The 25,609-nt window shown below is 42.8% G+C and overlaps 1 protein-coding gene across 3 annotated transcripts in view; it reads right to left on the bottom strand.

Moving 5' to 3' along the window:
• XRN1 (5'-3' exoribonuclease 1) overlaps positions 1-25,609 on the bottom strand; it is an 88,550-nt gene that overhangs the window by 43,622 nt on the left and 19,319 nt on the right. For all 3 annotated transcript variants that reach the window (XM_014574044.4, XM_014574045.4, XM_075937651.2), the window contains exons 9-23: positions 25,415-25,482; positions 23,145-23,279; positions 20,499-20,568; positions 19,764-19,869; positions 18,680-18,769; positions 18,364-18,520; positions 17,902-18,021; positions 16,423-16,592; positions 13,879-13,999; positions 13,680-13,778; positions 12,522-12,625; positions 11,883-12,014; positions 6,810-6,972; positions 5,688-5,801; positions 3,545-3,643 (exon numbers count right to left, since the gene is read on the bottom strand). In XM_014574044.4, the coding sequence (XP_014429530.3) occupies positions 3,545-3,643; positions 5,688-5,801; positions 6,810-6,972; positions 11,883-12,014; positions 12,522-12,625; positions 13,680-13,778; positions 13,879-13,999; positions 16,423-16,592; positions 17,902-18,021; positions 18,364-18,520; positions 18,680-18,769; positions 19,764-19,869; positions 20,499-20,568; positions 23,145-23,279; positions 25,415-25,482 (1,748 nt within the window). The remainder of the gene's footprint in view (positions 1-3,544; positions 3,644-5,687; positions 5,802-6,809; positions 6,973-11,882; positions 12,015-12,521; positions 12,626-13,679; positions 13,779-13,878; positions 14,000-16,422; positions 16,593-17,901; positions 18,022-18,363; positions 18,521-18,679; positions 18,770-19,763; positions 19,870-20,498; positions 20,569-23,144; positions 23,280-25,414; positions 25,483-25,609) is intronic.

The following is a 25,609-nucleotide window of genomic DNA, read 5'->3' as shown; positions in this document are numbered from 1 at the left end:
AAACGTGTAACCTTTCATTTCAGCAGTTACATGTTAACACATAGGGGGTTACATATTCACACATGGCTCCCCATGGATACCAGCTCCTGCCTTCTCTCCCCACGACTGCCTCTGGTACAGGATGGGGGGTGGCAGTGGCTCTGCAGGAGCTGATACATTCCCCACACATACCAGCTCCTGCCTCCTCTTCTCCCCACACCGCACTGCTGCCTTTGATACAGAGGGAGCAATGAGGGAAGGGATGGGAGGGGGAGGGGGGTCGGGGTTTGCATAACTGCAAACTGTTCACATTCCTACCAGAAACACTGTAGGAGACTCTTTTATTGGTCTGAAAATCCAGAGAGAAGAATACACACAATGAACATTTTCTCTTTCCCATTCCATGTAAGGCCCAGAGGAACTTACAAAGCTCTTTGGGGGCAGGAACTGTATTGGTAGAGCACTGAAGTTCTCCAACTGTGGGTCAGGACCCCAATGTGGGTTTGCAATCCCTTTTTAATGGGTAGTCAGAACTGGCCCCTGGCCAAAGTCTGAGACCCACCACCAGAGCTTTGGCCTCCTTGTCCAGAGCAATGGGGCTTGGGCTTTGGGGTAGTGGGCCTTGGGCAGGCTCAGACTTCAGTCCCCTCTCCTGGAGCTACATAGTAATTTTTGTTGTCAGAAGGGGGTTGCAGTGCAATGAAGTTTGAGAATCCCTGCAAATCTAGGAGAACAAGGCAATGATCCAAACTGGAACCTTTGGGTGCTATTATAAACACTGAATAATAAAATACAATACAATCTCCTGAGCTTAGTGAATTTGAAAATCATTGAGCTAAACCAAACAAGAACATATCACACCTTGCTCTGAAAAACTTGTCAGCTTAGGCCAGGGGTGTCCGAACTTTTTTCAAAGAGGGCCAGATTTGATGAAGTGAACATGCGTGAGGGCCGACCATTTTGCCTGACATTCTTTGAACCATTAAAATTAAATGCAAATTAACTATTTTATGCAAAGTTTATTGCAAACGGCATACTTTTCATTTCGTCACATGGATGACAAATCTAAACAGGTGTTAAATCACTCTGCCTTTCATATCTGAAGGCCAGATGAAAAAAAAATCCAGGAAGCTGAAATATATGTCAGGAACATTGTAAAGTACATTACATATTATTGGTAATAAAGGTTGTCTGTCAACTTTTAAGTTCAAAAAATATGAACAGGAACATAACACCAAGTATACATGTTGTGTCCAAATATATTTATAACTGATTTAGACCAACTGACATTAACTGAGATTTTACAATGTATTCATCTCAATACATTTGGATTCGTTGGGGGCCATAAAAGATAGATATTGCCAAATTACCTGTGGGGCCGTATTAAACCGGAACACGGGCCGCAATTGGCCCGCGGGCCGGACTTTGGACATGCCTGGCTTAGGCTCTCACTGATCACTAAGGGGAACTAGTTCCTAAGGAAAGGCCATCAACTGAGAAAACCCTGCCGTCTTGTCATGAACTGCCTCAATTCAGGGACCAACAGCCAGAGGCTCCTAGCTGACCATAACGGTCATGATGAGTAGATCTCAAACAGTTGTTTTCCAGACCAATGTTTTAAATATTTCCGTTTAAGATGTTAATGACAACCAGAAATGAAAGTGAAGCCAATTTAATGAGTCGATTAAAAGTTGCAAGCATGTGATAATCCCTATTTCTGACTGCCAGGAAGTGCTGTTTCTGGTCACCCGCTGCTGGCACGCATGAACCATCAGCCCAACTATCAGCTAGATTCTAGCAGAACTAAAACATCCCTAGGGCCCTACTAATTTACCAGCCATGAAAAATGTGTCATGGAATCTGATCTCTGTGAAATCAGCTGAGCTGGGGAGGGACACGACTCGTCCTTCTTCCTGGCTGTTATTGGAGGGAGGAGATCAGCTCCCCCTCCATAGGCAGTGGAGAAGTAAGGGTGAACTACCATCACTTCTGCACTGCAGCAATCCCACAGCTGGGTTCCAGGCTTCTGCCCTCTGCCATCCCCCTCCCCTCCAGCAGCTCCTGCATAGGCCTGGGGAGTCCAAGCTGAGGACAACTGCTGCCCCCTGCAACTCCTGCCACAGTTCTGGGCTGCTGCTCCCTGCCTCCCCCACAGCTCTTGCCAGGTCTGGTGGCTATCTGGAAAGAGCTGTAGAAGGGGGGCTTCCAGATCCTGCATCTCCTGCCCAGGGCTGCCCTGTCCCATGAGTCCTGCCTGAGCTCTGGGCACCTCAACTCCAAGGTTTCCACTTCATCTTCCCCTCCACTACCTGTGGCTCCTGTCCAGTCTCCTGCTCCTCCCTTCACCCCATGACTCTTGCCAGGGATGGGAGTACCTAGTTCAAGTTGGGGCTTCGGGCTTTCACCAACTGTAGCTCCTGCCAAGGCTAGGGCTGCCCGCCCTGTGCTCTAGGACCTAGGCTGGGGACTGCCACCACCTGTGGCCTGCCAGAACTCAGGACTTCCACTCCTTGTGTCTCCTGACAGATTGAGAGCAGCCCTACCCACGACTCCAGACAGGACTTGGGATTTTCACGCTACCTCCCAACACAGCTTCTGCCTGAGCTCCAGGCTCCTCCTGTCCCTTTGGTACTTGCCCAGGCATGCAGCTGCTCCTCATCCAACTCCACCATGGCTTCAGCAGGAGCTTGGGATGCTCAAGCTCAAGGCTTCTGCCCTCCCCCCCACACCAGCGCCTGTCTAGGCTTGGGGTTTCAGCCCCTGAAGTGCCTGCCTTCCACCCGATGGCTTCTGCCAGGCCTCAGGAACATATTTTTCAAATATGGAGAGCCATGGACCTAGGCATTAATTCACCACTGGCCCTGCCTAGCAGCTAGGAACCCACAAGGTGGGGTGCACTCAGCAGCACTGAGGAGACTGGACTTATCTCCATCTTTCTGAGCCTCCTTTGAAGGCAGCACAGAAATGAGCAGAGCTCGACAAACCGTTGAATCTACTCGCCCGTGGCGAGTAGATTTCAGCCGGTCGCTCCGAGCGCCCCATTCAGTCTGGTGCATGCGCAGTGCGGGGCTGGCTCTCGCCGGGGTTTGTCAAGCCCTGGAAATGAGTATGGCAGCCCTATTACAACAGCTTTGGGACCTTCCACAATCCCATCTTGGATCAGGATCCCCACCGTTACACCATCATGAAACTTCAGATTTAAATATCTGAAATTGTGAAAACGAGCAATCTGAAGACCATGTAGCTGTGAAAATGACCATAGTGAACTGTGAATTCTGTAAGGCCCAAACCATCCCACAAATAATGCAAACTATGGGACCTGGGTATGGAATTGCACGGTCAAAACAGGTCAGTGCTCTGAACAGAACCTTGTATTCAGCCTTACACAATGATGTTTTACTACTGAGACAGTCTCCATGAATGAGAATGTATCAGTACTTAAATCTTTTACAGAAGGATATGGATTGCTGCACAGAAGACAACAGAGATCTGTGAAGAAAATCTGTCATTGACAAAAATATCTGATACAATATTTAAATATTTGCTGGAAAACAAGAGTACTTACATGCTGGTTCTGTATTAAGGACTCAAGTTGGGGTTCACAGGGAATATTGAAAACTACACGAATTCTACCTTCTGTGATGACATCACATGAATCCTGTACCTGGTAGAAAACAAAGTAAGTTAATACATTTTATTCACTTCTCTTCCTTCTTTTCACTCAAATCTCTGCTGGGATAATAGAGATAAAAATCTGAATCTATCCTTTCTTTGAGAGGCCTAAGCTGTATCTATAATAAATTCACTAAAAATAGTTAACATGGGGAAGGGAGGGATAGCTCAGAGGTTTGAGCATTGGCCTGCTAAACCCAGGGTTGTAAGTTCAATCCTTGAGGGGGCCATTTAGGGATCTTGGGCAAAATCTGTCAGGGATGGTGCTTGGTCCTGCTGTGAAGGTAGGGGATTAGACTCAATGACCTTTCAAGGTCCCTTTCAGCACTGTGAGATAGATAGGATGATCTGTGCCCATTAAAAACAGATTAAAAGATCAATTTCACAGTGATATTTATATAAATATTTTCAAGAATGTCTGCAAGTCCATTTGTTCAAAAACTCCTCCTAAATGGTAAGAGCTAGGGCCACTTGTTATGCAGCTTCGTTTTACTCTAACTTCAAGCAAGGTCAGGGTTTAGTTGTGCCAGGAAAATGGGAAGTGCTGGGAATGGGACTGTTTTCCAGAACTGGGAAAGAGGGGGGGGCTGCTACACTTCAGAGTGACCACTGGGAGCAGCCACACCACCAAAAGAGTGGCAAGCTTGGGCTGGACCTCACCTTGTCTACCACCAGATAGGGGAGAACTCACCTGCCTCAAACACCTCACCCTGGTAGCAGCACCAGAGGGGGAGGGAATGAGCCCTGCCATCTGAGGGGAGGAGGGAGAAAGGCCTCAGCTGGCTGGGAGAGAGAAGGGAGACTGGGGAAAGATGGCCTCTGCCAGCAGGGAGTGGAGGGGGAGCTGCAGGGGAGAGATATGGCTCCTGCTGGCCTGGGGGGGGGGGGAGAGAAAGCCCCACCAGATGGAACTCCCCACCCTGAGTCCCTCCTTATCCCCCAACCCTCACACATTACCAGCTTCTTGCCCTGCCCCCTCCACATCCCAAAGGTCCTGCCCTGACTCATGCATCTTCCATAGCACCAGCCCCCTGCCTTGAAGGACCCAAGCAGTGCTGGGTAAGTCTTCTACAGGTTGAACCTCTGTAAACCAGGACTTCCTGGTCTGGCAACATCTGTGGTCCTGATGGAATGCTGGTGGCTAGGAGCCCTGCAGTCTGGCAGAGCTGCCGGGCTGCTCGGCAGGACTGGGAGCCTGGTGTGTTGCAGTGGAGCTGCCCGGTGGGATCAGGAGCCTGACATGCTGCAGTGGGGCTTCCCAATGTAACTGGGAGCCCAGCACGCTGCAGTGGGGCCGCCCTGGTAGGACCGGGAGCTGGGCTGCCTAATGTAGCAGGCTAGGGGGTGTGGGCAGGCGCAGCCAGGTCAGTGGGGCCTGTGGCCAGTCCAGGATGTGGGGGGGGGGGGGGGCGCACAGGGGCCAGATATGACCTCCCATGGTCCAGCAAAATCCCTTATCTGGGACATGTGAGGTCCTGAGGGTGCCGGACCAGGAAGGGCTATCTGTAGTAGATATACATTTAGGAGAGATGACAAACACTACCTCTATCATCTAGAAAAAGGTGTCATTTAAAATCAGACTTGGAATCAGACTTCAGAGACTACACTCTATATAGATAAACTGAGCATTTTATCTGTATAGATCATAGGCTATATGTGGGGGTAGGCAAAAAGGTCTAAAAACTCAATTTCGCCCCATACGCATCATGATGCAGTTTAATCAGTCATTGCATTGAGTTAGAAAAGCTATCAGACTGATTGCAAACGGCCCCACAGGAACAAAACCATATCTGAGGATCATTTTGTTGATGGAATATTCTGGTTATGCTCCCTTTTACCTGTTGCATTAGCAACATGATAAAGGAGACATAAGAGCACACCTACGTCAATGAAACCCCTAAAGTAATCCAACCAGGTGTGGAGGTTAGACTGATGTCAGAGCTAGATTCTGCCACACAGCACCAGAGAAACTGGCCCTTGACATTTACGGACTTGGAAACAAAGAAATCTTTCAAGAGTAAATGTTTGAAACTAACTTCTCCTGTGCAGCCATAATAAGGAGTTCCCAGCATAAAGACTGTACTTCCAAGAGGAAACAGATCATCCAAGGTTTTGAGGTTGGAGAAACGAGAGTCAAACGCACAGATATCCTGCATGAAATAAGAAGATAAAATCTGCAGTCTTAAAATTAAATATCTATCAATCCCAGTATGTTCTTTGAACAGGTCTGCTAAATAAATATTTATTACAAAACATCTAACAATCACTATAAACGACAAACCATTCCCTGTATGCTAATCAACTCAGCTTTTAAAATAACAGTGAAGTTATATAAAGCTATTTGGCTACATTTAAGACAAGATGACTACACTATATCTTATTCGAAATGTCATCACAAAAGTTCATGGCAATCAAACTAAACTACACAGTAGGGTCACAACTTTTGTGACAAGAGCCTTCAGTCTAGCTCTTAATGCTTTTGAAATGGGAATTAGATAGAAAAATATGTACTATCTAATAATACTTTTGACAAAGCATATACTTTTGGTACCTCTGTGGTCTGGGACTCTCTGCTCTGGCAACATCTCTGGTCCATATTGCAAGACTAGAGAGCCCCAGCAGGAGGGTGCTGGCGGTATGCAGTGGAGTTGGCCAGTGTGGCCACTGGGGCAGCAGAGCCCATGGGGCACCAAACCCCACAGTCGGTAGGGCAGGGAAACTGGCAGGGACTGGAGCTCACAGGGCAATGGAGCCCACAGCCAGTGGGGCCACCAGGAACTCCGGCGGGGTGGTGGGGCTGCTGTAAGGTCAGTGGGGCCACTGTAAGGTTGATGGGACCACACCAGGACCGCCAGAAGCTCAGGTGGGGCTGCCGCAGGTTTGGGAGCCAAGAGGCTGGGGAGAGTAGCCCTGGTGGTTGGGGAGAAGTGTCCAGTGGGGAGGCCAGCACCCCCCTCCCAAAGCTCCTCTGGTGTAGAAAACTCTCCTATCCAGGACCAGTAAGGTCCCAAGGATCCTGGACTAAGGAGATCCAACCTTTATTACCATAAAATTAAAATGTGAACTTTTTTATTGCTTGTTTTAAGAGTATGCATTCTAGTCCTTTCCTAATGGAAATAGAACATTTGCTGAAGATTAGGGGTATTTGGAATATTTACCTTCACAACAGTTTGGTAAACAAAAGGAAGAACTTGTTTTGACCACTGCTTCTCCAAATAAACTTCACCGTTTTGATTTAGCTGGTATCTACGACCAGTGAGTAACTGAGCATACACAACTACTAAGGTTTCATTTATAATTATTCCTTTTCTTCTCTGGTAGCTGGGGAAAATAAAGGAAAATACTTATTTTGATTAAAATAGTTGGAATTTCCTAACACAAAAAATAGTTAAATTTATGTTGGCCTTAATCAATGTATTTAAATCCAAAGAGAAATTATTTTTAAGATTAGGAATAGTTATATAATTATATCCTGTTTTGTAAGTAAGACCAATATACAAGTTTAATAACTCTGAGGCTAAAGGCAGAAGCTATTCCAAATCCTATGTTAATTATTCACTGTACTGTCTGAACACGCAGAGCTATTAAGCCCAAGCTATGTGCATGAGTTTGGAAAATTTCTTACCAAACATTTCCTTTCCACTAGCAGTATCTCCCCCAATTCTTGACATTTGGGCTCCTCTCCTCTCTTTGCAGCTCAAGGAGATGAATTTGAGTTTTGGTGCTCCATGGTCTTGCCACATACTCCCCTATCTCTAGCTCCTGCTTGCTTCCACATGAGTTATTCCCAAATTGCAAAACTTGCTAACAGCATTAACAAATATTCCAGAAATGACAAAGTAACTACACATACTAGACCAGGGGTTCTCAAAAATGTCACTCCACTGGGACCCCTTCTGACAACAAAAACTACTATATTACCACAGAAGAAGGGATCAAAGTTTGAGTCTGCTCTAGACACACTGTGCTGGGCGGGGGGCCACAGCCAAAGCCCAAGGACTTCAACCCCAGTAAAGGGGCCTGTACTGAGTTTTGATTCCCAGGGCTGAAGCCCTTGGGCTTCGCTTCAACCCCAGGCGGTGGGGCTTGAACTTCAGCTTGGGCCCTGGGACTAGGGCTTCAGCTCTCGGCCCAAGCCTCAGCAAGTCTAAGCCAGCCCTGACAACTCCATTCAAATGGATTTACAGTTTGAGAACCAGTGCAGGAAACCAATGGAGACAGCCATCTCTTAATGATCCCACTTAATAGCGGACCTGTGGGTAGAACTGTGGGAGAGACTGCTAGTGGAAAGGAAATTGTTGGTAAGAAACATTCTGTTTTGCAACCTACCATCTCCCACAATTCTTGATGACTAAGAAGTAGAGAGCTGTGAACAGACGTACAGAGACTACAAACATGGCCTCTGATCTGAAACGGGGATCACCATTACAGGTTCCAAAGAGATAAGACATCTTACAAGGTCCTTCACCCAGACTGGAACTGGCTGCATCTAACAGCCTGGCTATTGAAAGGGAACTACTGATATCATTGGGTCTGTCCTCCAAAGTTATCCGAACACTTCTTTCTTGTAGAAGCGTATTGAAAGTATGCTCCTCTATCTGGACCAAGTTTTGCAGCTGGTGCTAGGAACATGAAACAAATCCAGGAATTCTGGCTATGCTGGATTCAGGCACCACTCAGAGTTGTTCATATTGTGCCTGCTGACCCAGTCCATCATCTGGTTCAGGTCTCCCTTAATATCAACTGCCCTGAGAGAGAAGAGACACTGTCTCACCCACTACATGATTTGAATTGCTTAAGCTTGTAGCACTTGTTCTCCCTTGGTTGTTCATATGTGCAAACATAAATATCTAAATCAATCAAAATGTGGTTCTCCTTTACGCTGGACTGGAAGCTTCATACTACCAACTTGACTGCTCTTAGCTAGGAAGTTTACGCTGTGGGTTCTTTCTCCAGGTTCCAGATACCTTCTGCTATTTGGAAACTCAGGCATTCCCCTCACTCTCACCAATCCTCCAGCAGGCTGACACTGGCTGTGAAGATTAGAGGATCTGGAAGGCATATGGGCATGCTCTTGCAGAAACTGCTCTAGACTGACCACCATTTTAAAGCATTGATTGCTAGCATGAGAGACATTACTTACTTTTAGTATGCAGGCTTAAACAGTGCCTGATATGTGACTGTACCCATGGAAAGACCCCTATGCACAATACTAGGAGGCCTACTGTTGAAGGTTCAAGTGCAGTTCAAGTAGCTCCTCTGGAGAACCTGCTGTCCTATAACTGATATTTCTGCCAGGATGAAGGCTAAAACAAATGCCTTTGGTAGAAGTTCACTCTGTAGCCTCTCAAAGGCAATGTGTGGCATCAGAAGAAACTGTTTAGAATTTGAGGCACTGTCCATTACTACCTTATCTAGCTTCTCTCTAAAAAGCAGACTGCCCATGAATTCAGCAGAGCACAGCACCAGCTTTGACTAGCTATCCATCTGCCAGGGACAAAAACACAGATGATGCCTGGTCACAGGGTTGGAGACCATGGCTTTGTCTGAGTATCTCATGTCCTTTGAGGCATCAGCAATGAATGCTTTTGCCAGGGAAACATTCTTTAAAATAAACCAAAGTCAATCTACGCTTTGAGGGCTCAGATATTCCAGACAGGAGATGGCTTTGCAACACAAGTAGTTGCTAGGGACACCTTCAGGGAGGCCAAGGAGGCCTCAGTCTTTCTTTGAGAGGGGCTTCAATTTTTCTGTCTGTGGGGCCTTAGGACACAACTCCTTTTCTAAGGGGATAAACATATCATTAGTCAGGCATGCAACAGCAGTGTCAACCTTTAGTATCTCAGTAATTGAGACTTATGATTCCTAGATCCAATAGAACCAAATTTTTTTTTCTGTTAATTTATGTGTCTGTATGTGGTTTATCCCATTCATCTCTAATTTCTTACTTGAAAGAGTGTAGAGGAATCATGGCTCCTGGGGAGGATTTCAAGGGGACAGATTTCCTTAGAGGCTTACTCTTGGTCTTTTATTCATATAACTAAGGATGTTATAATGCTGTTAATTGACTAGTTGATGGAATTTCCATATGTTTCCAGAGCATAACATACATCTGATCAGACCTTTTGCAGCTAGGCTTGCTGAGGGTCCGAAATTCTCTTGCAACATTTCTTTCCAAGTACACCTGCATCCCATTCCCCCCTTTTCAGGGCCCTCCTGGTATGAAAACTGGGAAGGTTAGGTGATTAAAATCCCTGCCTTCTTTTCACACAGTGCTCAGGACCCACTTTGGGACTTGGGGTAAGGATCTAGATGCCACAAGTCTGCCTTCGCTGGTGTTCACGTGTGCCTTGGAACTTAACCCTTGAGAAATCCTTAAACACTTTACCAGCTCTTCCCATAGACTCCAGGTCCATTTTCCCCATATTAGAGTCTCAGCTGCTCTGGTGGGCAGAGGATCCTACATAACTGTGCCACACATAGCCTCGGAACCTCACAGAGTTAGTAATGGAAGCCTGAATGAAGTCTGGGCACAACATACCATCTCCCAAGTCTCAGAGGGCAGTCTCACAGATGGAGCACCATTTGGATTTCATTCAGTGATTTTTAGATTGCACTTCTGTACCTGGATGGTTCACATAAGCCAGCAGGGAGGCACTACAACTGAGGCTCTGGGGGATTCCAACATCCAGCAAAAAACTTGCCCAGGGCAAAGGAGGGATTAGAAGGGCTGCTCTCTGATGATATAAAATAATTCCAAATGCCACGTGAGGATGACGGCTCGTCATTGGGTGGTGCCAGAATCTTACAGGACCACTTGGCAGGTGGCTCCCCACTCCTTCCCAGCGCTGTGCTTGTAAGCGCTGTTGGCAGCAGTGCCGATATGTGGCAGCACAGTTCTTCCAGTGCCGAAAGCGAGCGTGCCAGCCCCACATCTGTTCTCAGGGTCATGGTCACTATGTTTCTGGTGGGTGCTGGCACCTCAATCATAGAGGTGCCCAGCACATCTTCCTTGGTCCTACTAGGGGACAGTGTAGGAGGCAGTGACCTCGAGAAGGATGGCTTCCCACCCCGACTTTTGCTGAGGCTAACAGTCTACTGGCTCTACGGGAGATCCCAAGAGAGTTGCCTGAGGTTTCTCTGAAGGCTGCAATGCGTTTTCAAAGAGTATCTTCCGGAGCTCCAGCTCCCGGTCCTTTCTGGTTCTGGCTGACAGGCTGCAGCAATGGTCACATTTCTGAAGTGTGTGTGACTCACCCAAGCAGTGTATATAGGAGCTATGCTGGTGATTGTGGTTGAAGGCTGTAATTACCCCCGTTGCTCTCATTTATCAGCTGTTAACATCTGCTGTTCGCCAACAACTTATCCTTATCCTTCTTTTATCTTTTTTTTCTCTCTCTCTCTCAGTACCCTATCTCTGCCAAATAATAGATAGTAGGGGAAGAAGGGGTGAGGGAAAAAGGAGAAGGGTGGCTGCCTGAGGAGAAGTGGAGCCACTACTTGTGAAGCGGTCCAAAGGGACCAAAAGGGGGGGAAAAAACAACTAAATTTTTTTGTGTCTGTTTTATACAAAGGAATAAAAAGAGGCTAAATTCTGAGACAAAAATTGAAAGAAGCAAGCACTAGTCTCTAAGGGACTGTCTCTGAGGAGAGAGACAGCTGAGGAGCTCAGTTTGCGACTGAGGGCAGTAAGACAGGAACTGAAGGGGAGGGGTTGGACCGCACGTGAGGCGGCTGTCAAACTGCCAATAGTGTGAGACGCCTCTTGCGCTTGAGTGGCCCAAGAGTAAACTGCTAGGGAAAAGCTCCAAACTGCAGCTCCGGGGATGTCTCAGCATCCACGGGCATGTCACCCAAAGAAGAACGTATGTATTTTGGAATGTCTTGGGAAGTCTCAGAGCGTGGTGAAGATGGAATGAAGCCAGAGTAGTGGAACCTCTAGAAGGATCCATGAGTGTTGCTGCAAATACAGGAAGAGAAGTGGTTGTTTCAACTCCTCCTTCAAACAAAACCGTGGAGGGGATTGGTCAGGAGAATTATTAGTCAACACTGCTAATAAAAAACAGTTCAGTCTACAAAGCTAGACACCATTATGGAAGATTTAATTATTAAGAACTATGTTTAGTGTTTCATCCAAAGCCCTGGTCTTCTAAATAAATCCATAATGAATCAAAAAAGTTGCAGAGCTCTAAAAAAAAGAAAATTACAAATTTAATGTTCTAACTACTTACTGTTCTGAAATTCCTTGAACTTCTTTCAACCAGATGTTCTGTTCTTTCTCTCCAACATATGCCACTTTGGTAGGTGGCACAGTGTTTCCCAGGTAAAGCTTCTGTGTTCCATCAGGCTCTTCCAAATAAAACCTTGAAGATATAGGTGTTTAATTAACAGTAACATATATCTGCATTTAAGTAATTATTTATTAACATATTAGTTAGAAAATACATTTGCTCTTTATGAAGTATTGGGAGATTTACGGGATGGTTTCTATTCCACATCAAACCACTCACAGTCCACATTCCCCTACACTTATGAAAAACCTGCACAGAGTATGAGAAGAGTAAAACTCTGCAAAGAGATTCCACGGGCAGTTTCCCTCAAATTATTCTGTCCAAGTTTCCGTATAAGAATGCTTTTCCCATTAGAATAAGCATGGAGTTTGTCACAGTGAAGATCTAGGCCTCCATACTGGTATCCAAGGCTCCAGAACTATATTAAACAGAGCTTCCTCTTCTAGCTTAAGTAACTTACTTCAAATGCACTCTGAGTCACTGCTTTTAAAAACAACCTGACTACTGTGTAACCTTTGGAACATTTGGGAAAGTAAACAAATAGGATAGGCAGACAACTTTCCATGCATTTGTTCTTACTTAGTTTCTCCATCAGACACAGAAACGACTCTGGCTTCTTCAAGGTGTGGCCAGTTAACAAAGATGGACTTTCCAAGCACCAAACTGGCTACATTTTCTACAGTCTGAAATCCAAAAGTTTATCTATTTCAGTTATTCTATCAAACAAATAATATTACAGTAATATATGTCTATAAAACATGAAATTAACATGAAAGCATTATTCACTATAAACAATTCTTATTTGAAAATGGTAGCAGTCTCTCCTGTGATACTCAATGAAAGCTTTTCACACATTCACGTTGTACTCCACTACTCATTTTGTATACTTACAGAAGTCCACCATTCGCCCTACGCTTCAGAGACAAAGCCACTACATCTATCATAGCTATTTTTAGTGCAGTAGTGCAAGCCCCACGAGTCCATGTCTGTGACTCAGGCTAGAAAGTTCACTTTCATGAGTGGTGTAGATATCCTCGCAGTTAGCATTAGAGAAACCTCCAATATTTTGAAACTGAAAATAAATCGAAAAGCTCCACCACATTCCGATTACCACAGTACATTTAAAAATCCTAATTTCTATCCCCTCCCAGCCTTTGTCATTTAATTTTAAGTGACCTCTTTCACTATTGACTACAGTGCTTTTTATTAAGCTTTTTTCTGTGAGCTAATATAGGTAACAATTTCCAAATGTACAGTGAAATCAGTCACAAGACTATCTGAAGAGCTAGTAGAAATGGGACTCAGACAGATAGACAAGAACTCTAGATAGATTCTTGTGTTTTTTCTCTGGCCTTGGGCCTGTGTGCCTCACAGTTTCTCCCTCTGTCCAAATGCAAGGACAATTTATTTACCTCATAGATGGTATTGCAGAAATTAAGAGCATAACAAATTTATGTAAAGCTCCATGTAAAAGCCAAGCACTATTGGTTGCCTAACAGGGATTGAACAAAATTATACCAAACAGTTTGGTAATGATTTGATTATTTAAGACCTGGGATTGCCTATGAGAGGTGGTTCCTAGGGCAGGTTTCACTGCATGTATTTTTCCTTTTTGATTTTCTCCTACAATAACACAATACAGAAGGTGATAAAAATAACCTAACCGTAACTTTATATTCGGTCAATTAACTAATACAGTGAATGATTAAAATGGCCATTAAAGAGAGAAACACTTACTTGCTCTTTTGAATCCTTGTTGCATATGATTTCTAACAGCATATTCTCACCATGGCTGCTCTGCTGGAATACTTGTACCCCGTTCTTTTTAAGATAGAACTAAATGAAAGAAACACAGCATACAAAACCTATGTCAAATCTTTCCCTCATAATTTGTAAAATAATTAGGGAAAAATGCCAAAGTATAGTAACTATTTACCTTATGTGCAATGTGTTTTAGAGTAGGAAATCCACAAAAATACAATGCATTCTTGTTAACTTTAGTTATTTTATTGCGCGTTATTTCTACATGCCAGGCATCCAAAGATATTATTTTATACCTAGAAAATAAAAATATTAATAAAATCAATGTATTTACTATGATAGCTCCACCAATCCATATCATACGGTATAAAGGAAAAGTTAGTTCTCAACATGTGGACTGGGGAAAACTGCTTTCAAACTCTTCCTAAAAATCTCTCTCATTAAACATATCCTTCATGTTTACCGTATTTTCCGGCGTATAAGGCGACTGGGCGTATAAGACGACCCCCTAATTTTCTAGTTAAAACATAGGTTTTCGCCTATACTCGCCGTATAAGACTACCCCCCCTTAAGAGGCCAACCGGCACCGCCCCAGCTGCTCTGCCCCAGGGTCCACAACAAAAGCCTGGTCTGCTGGAGGGGGAGGGGGGCGCAGCTAGTGCACCCCCCCCCTCAGGAAAACCAGGGACACGGGGAGCAAAGCCGCAGCGGCGGCGGGGTGCCGCGCCTCTGAGGCTTTGCTCTGGCAAAGCCTCAGAGGCGCGGCACCCCGCCGCTGCTGTGGCTTTGCTCCCGGTGCCCCATGTCTGCTGGGGACCGTCCCCAGCAGACCAGGGACACCGGGATCAAAGCCTCTGAGGACGCCAGCAGTGGGACAGCCGTGGCACGTCTGGGCTATCCCGCTGCTGGCTTCGCAAAGCCGCGGAGAGGCCCCGCTGCTGGAGCCCCTCCGCGGCTTTGCTCCGCGGCTTCCTGGTCTGCAGACCAGGGAGACGCGGAGCAGCTTTTCTCGCCCTGGAGTACACGGGCGGCGGGACCACTAGGTCCCGTAGTCCATGTCCTCTGGGGCGAGAAAAGTCCCTGCAAGTCGGGGACTGCCTGTATGTTTATACCCGGCGTACAAGACGACCCCCGATTTTTGGGGGATGTTTCTTAGTATAAAAAGTCGTCTTATATGCCGGAAAATAGGGTAACTAAAGGCAGTAAAAAGATGTTAAAAGTCATAATAAAAAAAATGGGCTTCTTTGTTGAGCAAATTGCCAGGCATGCTTATTCAAGCAATGGTTAGTCATGCTCAAGATGACATTTTTGGACATTAACCTCAATAACTACCATCATCTCTGACTTTTCTAGAAGTTTATGAAGAAGTGATGATTAGTAAATGTAAGCAATGTCTTTGAATCCTTTTAATTTGGGATTGTTTTTGACCATGACTGGAACAAAGACTGTTATTCATGTATTATCTCCTAACAACAGACAAGAGTATGGAATTCATGTTGATTTTATTTGATCTATTAATAACTTTTAATTTCGTTAACCTTGGTGGATGGACAACAAGCCTTCAGGATCTTGGAATAGTGAACAAAGCAGTCAATGGGGGTGTGTACACTCTGAGGTCCTATAAAGTATTGCTGGGCAACTTAAAAACCTCCCCAGAGACCCTCATTTGTGGAATCCCATCTTATTATCACACCATTTCAATGAGTATGTAAAGTTCTAGGAGAGACGAGACTCAGTTCTGTGTGTCTGAAATACTCAGCTATGTCAACTGCTCATTAATGAGGGAGATTACTGGCTCTTTTCTTTCTCTGTGCACGACCAACATAAGGATATGGATGAAAGGCAGCTTGCCAGACTCAGTTTAGAGATAACTGACTGTTGTCTGTTGGTCAGAGGAAGAAACAGGAGCAACAGATGGAAACGCTACATACATCCTTTAGGGTAATACTTGCTTTTTAATCAAATATTTTACAGACTCAAAGTCTTATTAACTTCATTGTTACTGCAAAATTGTACGCTAGTCACAAGCTGAAGTGGCACACTGTACTTTTCATTATCTACAGATCTTCATTCCTCTCTAATTAGAACCTTGCAATAATAAACACTTGCCTTCACTACTTCTAAGACTATTGTAAAATATTTTTCTTAGGGCTATCTTTAGAGATCACCTGGAAGCTCCAGTTGATAAGTACAGCAGACTACTTCCTAAGTGAGGCAAATAAATCACTTAACTGAACTCAACCCTCTGAACTATCTGAGCACAACTCAAAATGCTAGTGATAAATCTTTAGCACACTAATGCTTTAGAACTGGTTGACTGAGGAACCTCTACAAGTATTTACACTGTTCTCCTCATAGTCCTCACTGTCACAGCTGAGATTCATTGGGATGTGGTGAGTTCATATCATGGGTGTCACTCTCATAAGACTGGTATCAAGGATCTCTGAGCATCCCACCTTGGGAATCTGCTTTCATTCATGCCCTAAGAGTCACCAAACCTACAGACCATTATGTAAGGCATGTGGATTAGCACCTGGTTCATTTGTTCTAGTGTGGCTACTTTGGCTTTTAGCAACTATGATTATCATCATTCATCATGGGCAGCACAATAAGTGTTTGTTTTTACTGTTTCTGTACCAAATACTAAGAAAAAAAATCTAAAACCAGGTTATCCAATTTTTGTGTATGATCTGCTATAGAATAATTACTACAGAATTACCTGGTGTGGCATCTTTGTATAGCAGGGAACTTCTCAGGCCATGGTGACAGGTATTTGAACTCTGTGTCTTTCTCATACCAGTACATCAAGCACTCACTGTGAGTATTTCTTCTCTTCTCTTCCTCCAATAGGCACTTGTTGCAGAATTCCATAGCTTGTAGCAATCGTTTCTAAATTTAAAATTCCACTGGTTGTTAAATTTCACAGTAAATATGTTAACTTTCAGCCAAAGTGAGATGAGCAATCAAAAATATTTCAAAGGAAAAAAATATAATTTCCCTGACTCAAGTTTCCCCACTCTACTTAAAAACTGCATCTGCTATTCAAGTCAATCATCCTAGCCTTCTCACATCAAGAATTTATTTCCACATGTGGATACCAGCACTTTATTGGCCAACATAAGCAGTGGATAAGTGACTCCTGCTTTTAATCCTGCTCCCATCCAGAACAAAATAAAATGATTAAGTTAGAATCAATCTGCAATGTGAAAACTGGATACAAGTTTGCCACAATGTAAAATGCACTTCATTCTTTTCCAGTTTAAATTTTACATATATAACAAAATCTGAAAAGATTCTGCTAGATAATAGCAGGTAACAGGCTGCAGACCTCACTGGAATCATGTATTGACTACTGCAGAAGCAAGTACTCACATGTATAATCATTATATTCCCTTAGGACTTCCAAATAATAGTCACCATGTGAACAGTCATTTGTTCCCAATACCTAAGAAACTCATCAAGAATCCCAGTCATGCTCTGAGAACCACATAAAGCCCCTCCAACTCTCAGTGCAGGATCTGAGTCTTCATGACTCCACTCTGCCTCTTTCTCTACTTATTATTTTTCTTTCTGGGTATCCCTGTTATGACAAGAATTTCTTTCATTCTTTAATTGACTCAATTTTTTTTCATGGAAACTGATATGCAGTCAACTGTTACCTTGCATGAAAAAAACCCCCCAAACCAAGACCCTGATCATTTTATTTCTCTTCCTTTTGCTTTAAATATAATGACAAGAATTTTGAACTAAACTGAAAATTTAAATGTTTCACTTTAAAATCTTTTGCCTATTACTGTTTGTTCACATAAAGTAATTTTTCTTCTAGAAAGTCTTTGTCTAAGCTGCTTTTTTTATACATTGGTATATCTATGAAAAATGAGTCTTTATAGGAAAATATTTCAAAATAAAACAAGCCACATACTTACAATGCCAAGAATAAAAGAAAGCCATTTTAAAGTTTAAATTACTATTGTAGGCAAAGCTAAGGTTCCTTGTAGAACCTTAACTACCATACTTCTTAACTGAGAACATTATATATTAAATGTAAACTTAATTTTTAATTTCTCAGAAATGTTTATATTTTTCAATGTCCTAGTCTCATACCAATTTAAAAGTAATCTTAACTGTAATTTATGTGATTATGTGAGAGTTTATCTAGGTTTGGTTACAGTTTTTTTAATGAATTGAAAATACTCACCTCATCAATAAATGGGATTAACACTACTGCTTCCCATTCTTGCTGTTTTCCATTTAAGTCTGTTTTAAAGTCTGGTGGATAGTATTCTATGATTGGAGAATCTTCACTAGTCATCAAATGCTAGAAAATCAGAACGCAGTACAATAGGGGAATTCAGTCTGGCTACATAAATAATTTAAGACTCAGTCTAGGATGACAAAACAGGTTTATCGTGAGCTTAACTCAAAATAAAGGTTAAACTGAAAGGAAGTGATAGTTTAACTGCTTAATTCATAAATTATGCAGTGCATGTAAAGAGTGTATTAAAATAAGTTAGTAAATTTGATGCTATAAAATCATATAGTTACAATCCAAATGTGAAACTCAGTTTGATAGTAGGAACTGAAAAGATAGAAAAAATAATTGCTATATGACAAAACTGGTAAAGATCAGATGCATGTATTTTAAAATTATAAGGCCTACCTGGTAGCATTTAGGTAGCAGATCTTTGCTAGCTGCTGGAAGTACTGCAAGAAGCTGTTCAAATGGCATGAAAGGTTTTCCTAATTCAAACTGAATTTTGAGTTTACTGATGTTGCGAATGTCTGATAGGTAAGGTGCATAATGATAAGGGTAATACCTACAGAAGAAAAAAAAAGTCATTTGAGTTCATTTCAGTACTGCAACATACACATTATAGAGGCAAACAAAAACATATTAAATGGGGCCAATATATTACTCAGTGTTCACTTGATCCCAACACAACTCAGGATCTCACATCTGACATCCATTCTCTTACCAGCTCCATGACTGAACACCATGGTAGTAGTAGTGCAAAATCCATTGTATTGCTTGGACATAACATTCAGCCTGATCAGCCAGGAAGTCACTTAAAAGAGAAAGAAATGTTATATATTTAGCATTTCCTTCAGCATTTGCTTTTTTACTAATATATGATTCAAGGGAAAGCTTCTTGAGCAATTTGCAACGACATGGTCTTCTGAGTCCCTCTTGGAATCATATCAATTGATCTTTCTTCTGCTTATCATGGCAAACTTCTTAGTTGACCAATACCTCTGGCTTATACAAAAAGAAGTGTCATGGCTACAGTATACCACCAATAACTCCATTCCTGAGGATCAGATACACTGCCTTCTTTTCAAATACTGGAGGTACAACATCAGTCCAGTTAGACACTTGCACCTGGCCTATGACAGCTGACTTGGGCTCTTGGGGATAGGGCTGAGAGGCTGTTTAAACTGAGGTGTAGGAATCTTGACTTGGGCTGGAACTCAGGTTCTAGAACTCTGCAAGGTGGGAGGATCCCAGAGTTTAGGCAATTCAACAGCTCCTTAGCCTGAACTCTGAAAGCCCCAGTCAGCTGGCCCAGCCAGCATGGATGCTTAATTGCAGTGTAGACATACCCTAAGGCAACGTCTACACTAGGAAATTATTTCAAAATGACTAAATTTGACTTAACTCCCAATTTAACAAAATTGAACTAGCACGTCCACACTACAGGGAAGCCTCGAAATTAGTCCAAGGCAGGCTCTGTTCACGTGGACACACTACCTCAAACTTAGAGCCCTCAGGAAGCACTGGGGAGTAATTATTTCAAAATAGAGGTACTGGAACATCCACACGACCGTTATTTCAAAATAACTATTATGGAATTAGCATTATTCCTGATGAAAAGCAAGAGTACGGATTTTGAATTCAGCAGTCCATTATTTCAAAACAACAGACTTGATAGTGTGGACACTCCACTTATAAATTTGACCTTGGGGGGGTTATTTCAAAATAAAGTCCTAGTGTAGACAAGGGCTAAGATACTTGTCTTCTGTATTTAAAAAATAATGAAAGCAAACTAAGTATAGACTTACTCTGAAACTACTTCCACACCCATCTTAGTCATATAGTACGTTCTCTTGTATTGCCGGAACTCAGTCTCAAACAAGTCTTCCTCTTCTTGTTCATCTTCCAATGCATCTGAAATGAAGCCAATAAAGAGTCTGGATAAGCATTCATCTCTTAGCTAAAAGATTTCAGTCTGTTCAGTGTTGACATGGTTACTAGTTTTATTCCTGAATTCACAGTTGAGAAATGTTCCTTTCTGTACAGGAAGAGAATAAACAATAGAACATGTACCAGTCAGTCCAAAACTTTACTGCATTAAGGGTCTGTAGATAGTGGCAAATTATATAACATTTACAACCTTTGACTATGTGACAAAAACAAAACAAAAAAACAAAACCCCCAAAAAACCCACACACTTATGGGAGCATTCTTAGAAAACAATAATCTTCACATTTATAATTTGCACCAAAATACAGCAAACATTTAATAGTTTAAATTTAAATAGTTTAAATTAAAAAAAAAAAAAAAACATATCCTGTTTAGGTACTTTGGACTAGTTTTAAAAAACGAACATACAAGCAAAAAAGTGAATCCATTATTTTGTCCTCATCCGCCAAGGTTATTAGGGAAAAGTATATTGCTTTTTTAAAAAAAAAATTATTTGTTTGCACTTTCTTACCAAGTCACAACTGGTTTACCAAACATTTGAACAGATCAGCAGGATTCTCCTGTACATATGCTGCATAATAATTTGTTCTTACTTTTAGGAGAAGTCACGACTCTATCCTCAGTTGTCTCTAGAGCAGCCAAACACATGGAGTTTTCTTGAATCTATTAAAATTATGAATTCACAGTTGAATTAAAATAAGAAATACATGGCAATATGTGGGTAACATAACACAATAAATTTCAATGTGCAATGTACAAAATGCTAAAGTAAATATATTTTTTTACATTTTATAACAACCTCCAAGAGTTACACTTGTTTTTCCCTATAACTGTTTTGCAAAAATGCTTTTATACACACACACACACACACACACACACACACACACACACACACACTTTTTAAAAAGGAACTACTAAGGGGCTGTGCCCCCTGCTTACTATGCTTGCCAAACCCCCCATTTGTCCACCACAGCTGATCATGACCTCTCCTCCAGACCATGCCGCAGCAGGAGGAAGGCTGCCAACAGCTTTACTGCAGCCAGATGGGGGCTGGACCACGGGGCCTGCCCCAAGATTGAAGCCAGGGACAGGACACTGTGGCCAGATGGGGGCTGGGCCTTTATTGGGCAGGGTGTCTGGCCGGGGGAGGGGAAGGGACAGGAGCAGGCAGGGTGTCTGGCTGGGGAGAGGGGGTAGAAGCGAGCCAAGGCAGGGTGTCTGGCCAGTGGGGAGGGAGTAGGAGTGGGCTGGGCACACAGTGGAGGAGGGGGATAAGTGAAGTACTGGGTGGGGGTGAAAGGGGGAGTTTGCAGGATCTGAACATGAGGGTCGGGGGGCAGCACTTGCTTCTTTTTGTGCCACGGTCACTCCCATGCACTGAAGGCTTTTCCCACTGCTCCAATGGGTAAGCTGCCACACTCTGCCTTGGGCCAGTTGCTCAGGCCATTGCCTGCCTGGCGCTCTAACCTCACCCTCTCCAGCCCTGCAAGATTAGAGTGCCAGTGGTGGCTTCCTGGGGAGGGGGAGGAGGAGAAAGCCTTGAGGCTCTGCACTGGATCTGGCTCACAGGGAAGCATGCTGCTCCCTTCCCCACAGCTGGCTCTCAAATCTTGCAGGAGGGGGAGGGGAGCATGAGGCTGGAGCACCAGGCAGCAGCCCAAATGCCTGGCCTAAGGCAGGCGATAGTGGCAGCTAGCATCAGGGCCCTGGACCTAGAAGTAGAAGTGGGGTTGGAGGCTGCTGCCGCCACCCCTGGCTATCCTGCAGGGGAGCCAGGGATCAGCAGGAAGTCCAGAGTGCCCCCTCGTGGAGCGGTGCAGGGTGGTGGTGGGGGGGGGGGGGGGGGCCCTGAGCCATGGCTGCTGCTTCCCCTTCTTAGGCTGCGGAGGCTGGGGTGTAGGATGATGCAGTGAAGTGATGACATCACTCTGTCATCCCAATTTTTTGTATATATAGAGATGGGAAAAAATACTGTAAAATATTGTTTAATATATGTCTGATTAAAAATCCTCTAAGCTGAACTTAAATGTTTATGTATTTCAAGTGATCATAGTGCCATTATGTGATCTAATATTTAGCAGTGAGCTTTAACAGATCCCAAATGACTAGAAAGAAACTGGGGGGCAGAAAGAACGTATGTGATAATATTGACCAGTTATTGTATTCATTTGGGTGCTACATTTTTCTTCACTTATAGTAGATGGCCGCCATATCATCAGCCCGTAATCTAGCCACTTTTTCATAGTAGCTGTGAAATTTGTCTTCTGGACAGCTGCCACTGACATTTTATGGATCAATCAAGAAGGTTATCCACTTACTGTGCAGCTACCCTCCACTTCTGTGATAGATAAGAAAGTATCCAAGAGTACAGATATTTGTATTAAAACACATGCTTATTAAAGCATGTTTTACTTTTATAAAAATGAAATAGCACTAGTGAATGGCAGAATTAAGTACATAGATTAAGGATGTTAAATTGTGGTTATCTGGCTAATCGTGTAGTCAATACAATTGTATCGACTATACGATTAGTTGATAAGGGCCGCTCTGCAGATCCACAGCAGGAGAAGCTCCAGGAGCTGGGATCGAGCAGTCCTGGTTTGTGCTGGCTCCAGAAACCACCTGCACTGCGGCTCTGCATTTTAAATGTAGTAAGAGCTGCTTTTCTCTTACTATATTTGAAACGCAGAGGCACCGCATCTCTGTCCCAGCTCTCGCTGAGTCCAGTAGCCCCTGTCTGCATCCAGCCCCGTCCATCGCAAAGAAAAGCTGTTCCAGCACCAGTCCCTATGACTTTTGCAGTGTTGCCATTTTGATATAAAATCTATGAGCTCTGATGGAGTAAGCAATTTCCTAATCAGCATTATACAGCTCACTGACAGACCCATCTTCTGAGCTGCCAAGGTTAACTTTCACAGTATGACTTCTGCCTCAATTATGTTTCACAGCAGCTGATGGAAAGGCATTCATTGTAATTTTTTTAAATATCTACTTAATTTGAGAGAAAATGGCAATGAAAAGCATGTATGAATGTGTAAGCATGTGTAAGAGCTATATCACTCCACAAATATTAAATGTTTCCATAATTTCTGATTTCTAAAAAGCTAGAAATAAAAATATAAAACAACACATTTAACAGTTTGAGATTTAAGAAGTAATTTAACAGATATTTACTCATATGTTTTGTCAAACCGCTTAGTATGTCTACATTTTCAAAGCTGCACCTTTAAAATACTAACCTTCTGTTTCTTTTGCTTATGGTTTCTTGCTTCTTCTGCTGCGATACCAGCTGCCTCATTGAGGTATTTATTGCCTACTTTGCTTTCAAACCATTTTAGGTCTACAAAGACTTCACTGAAATGCTCACGATCAAACTGTGTAGAGATTCAATTTTGAACAATTAATTTAAAGGCAATGTAAATTATTGCTGTGTGAACATTGTAGTATATAAAATAGAAAATGCAGGTCACTTCTGTCATCTGTAAAATCTGCATTAGATTCCATAAAGTGTTATCTGTACAGGAATGTTTAACCCAAGAGCTGAGGCAGAATTGGAAGGGACCTCAAGAAGTCTTCTAGACCAGTCCACTGAAATTAAGGCAGGACTAAGTGGAATCTAGACCACCAGGTCTAATCTCCTTTTAAAAATCTTCAGTGATGGTGTTTCCACAACCAGTTCCTAGACAATGTATTTCAGTACTTACCTATCCTGACAGGATTTTTGCCCCTTAATTTCTAACCTAAACTACCTTTGCCGAAATTTAATCAAATTACTTCTTGTACTATCCTCAGAGGTTAAAGCAAATAATTTTTCTCCTTCCTCCTTGTAACAACTTTTTAAGTATATGAAAACCTACTTTTTCCCTAACGTTTTTTCTTCTCTGGATTGAACAAACCCTATTTTTTCCACTCTTCTCTCTTAAGTCATGTTTTCTAGACCTTTAATCATTTGTGATGCTCTTCTCTAAACTTCTTCCAATCTATCCACATCTTTCCTAAATGTGGAGCCTAATACCAGGTGCACTACTCCAGTTGAGGCCTAATTAGTATGAAGTAGAGCATAAGAATTACTTCTTGTGTCCATCTTACAAAACTCCTGCTAAGACAGTTCAGAATATTTGGGCGTTTTTTTTTAACAACAGTGTTCCACTGTTGACTCATTTTTAGCTTGATCCACTATGTCCCCAGATCCCTTTCCACAGTACTCCTTAGGTAGTCATTTTCACTGTATGTATGCATCTGATTGTTCTTTCCTTAGTGGAATACTCTTCTCATTTGTCCCTATTGAATTTTCTCCTACTTACTTCAGACCATTTACCCATTTTGAACCATAATCCTATCTTCCAAAGCACCTGCAACCTCTACAAGCTTGGTATCATAGACAAACTTTAAGCGTACTCTCTATCAAATTAAATAATTTATGAAAATACTGAACAGAAGCAGAGCCAGGACTGATCTGAACAGGACCACACTTGATATGCCCTTTCAGCTTGACTATCAACTACTAACAATTCTGGGAATGGTTTTCCAACTAGTTATGTACCAGTCTTCCAGTAGTTCCAACTAAGTTGCATTTCACTTATTTGTTTAAGAGACAGTCATGCAGGACAACATCAAAAGCCTTACTCAAGTTAAGATATGCTACATGTACCACTTCCCTCCTAGCCGCAAGGTTTGTTATCCTGTCAAAGAAAGCTATTAGGTTAGTCTGACACAATTTGTTCTTGACAAATTCTGCTGTTCGTATCACTTTATTATCTTATAGGCATCTGACTGCTTAATTATTTGCTCAAATATCTTTCCAATTACTTAATTTAAAATGACTGGTCTGCAATTCCCCAGCTTATCCTTATTTCCCATTTATAGAGTGGCACTAAATGTAGCTTTTTCCAGTCCTATGGAATTTCATCCATGAGAGATAATGTACCACCATGTCTCGATACATTATAAAATATCACTAGTTTTGGGATCAAGCATTCATATGCAGATAACACCCTATCCACATTGACATGGTTCATGCCTTTTGTTACCTCTAGGACAGAATCCTGCAATGTACCATAATGGTGCTGGCTCTTGAAAGCCATCAGGATTGCTTCAGTTTGTGTATGCTGCTGCTGCTGTCCATTTCTCTGAGCATCTAACACATTCATACTGTAAACTAATTTCTCATTTGATTTCAGGGGCAAGGTATGATAATTGCTATAATCTAAAACCAATTACTTAATTTCCTGCCTTTCTCTCCACAATCTCTTATGACAATCAGATCAGATGACAATTGGTTAGACCAGTGGTCCCCAACCTTTTGGGGCTGCTGGGTATCTGGGGCAGGGGCTACGCATGTGTCGCGCGCCTGGGGTGGGCCCTGGTAACTAGGCGGGCACACATAAATGCCCCGGAGGGTGCCATGGTGCCCACGGGCACCGCGTTGGGGACTACTGAGTTAGACTGTGTGCCAAAACTACAAATGGCAAGAAGGACCACATTATAGAATCAAAAGAAGGTTACTTACATCTGACAGTTTTGTAAGATATTTCTCAAAGCGTTGTAAGTTCAGATGCCCACTTTCATTTATGTAGCCTATTGGGAAAAAAGCTTGTATGTATTTAAAGTCTGACACTAAAATTTTCCTAAAATCCATTAAAAATTCTGTGTATAATAGCAGCCCCTTTTTAGGCAACCAAATAATATCGTCTCCAGAAAAATT

The sequence above is a fragment of the Pelodiscus sinensis genome, chromosome 10 (assembly GCF_052426305.1).
Source record: "Pelodiscus sinensis isolate ZL-2025 chromosome 10, ASM5242630v1, whole genome shotgun sequence".
Taxonomy (NCBI): Eukaryota; Metazoa; Chordata; order Testudines; family Trionychidae; genus Pelodiscus; species Pelodiscus sinensis.
The sequence above is the reverse complement of the archived record's forward strand: the minus strand, read 5'-3'. Positions and strand labels throughout refer to the sequence as shown.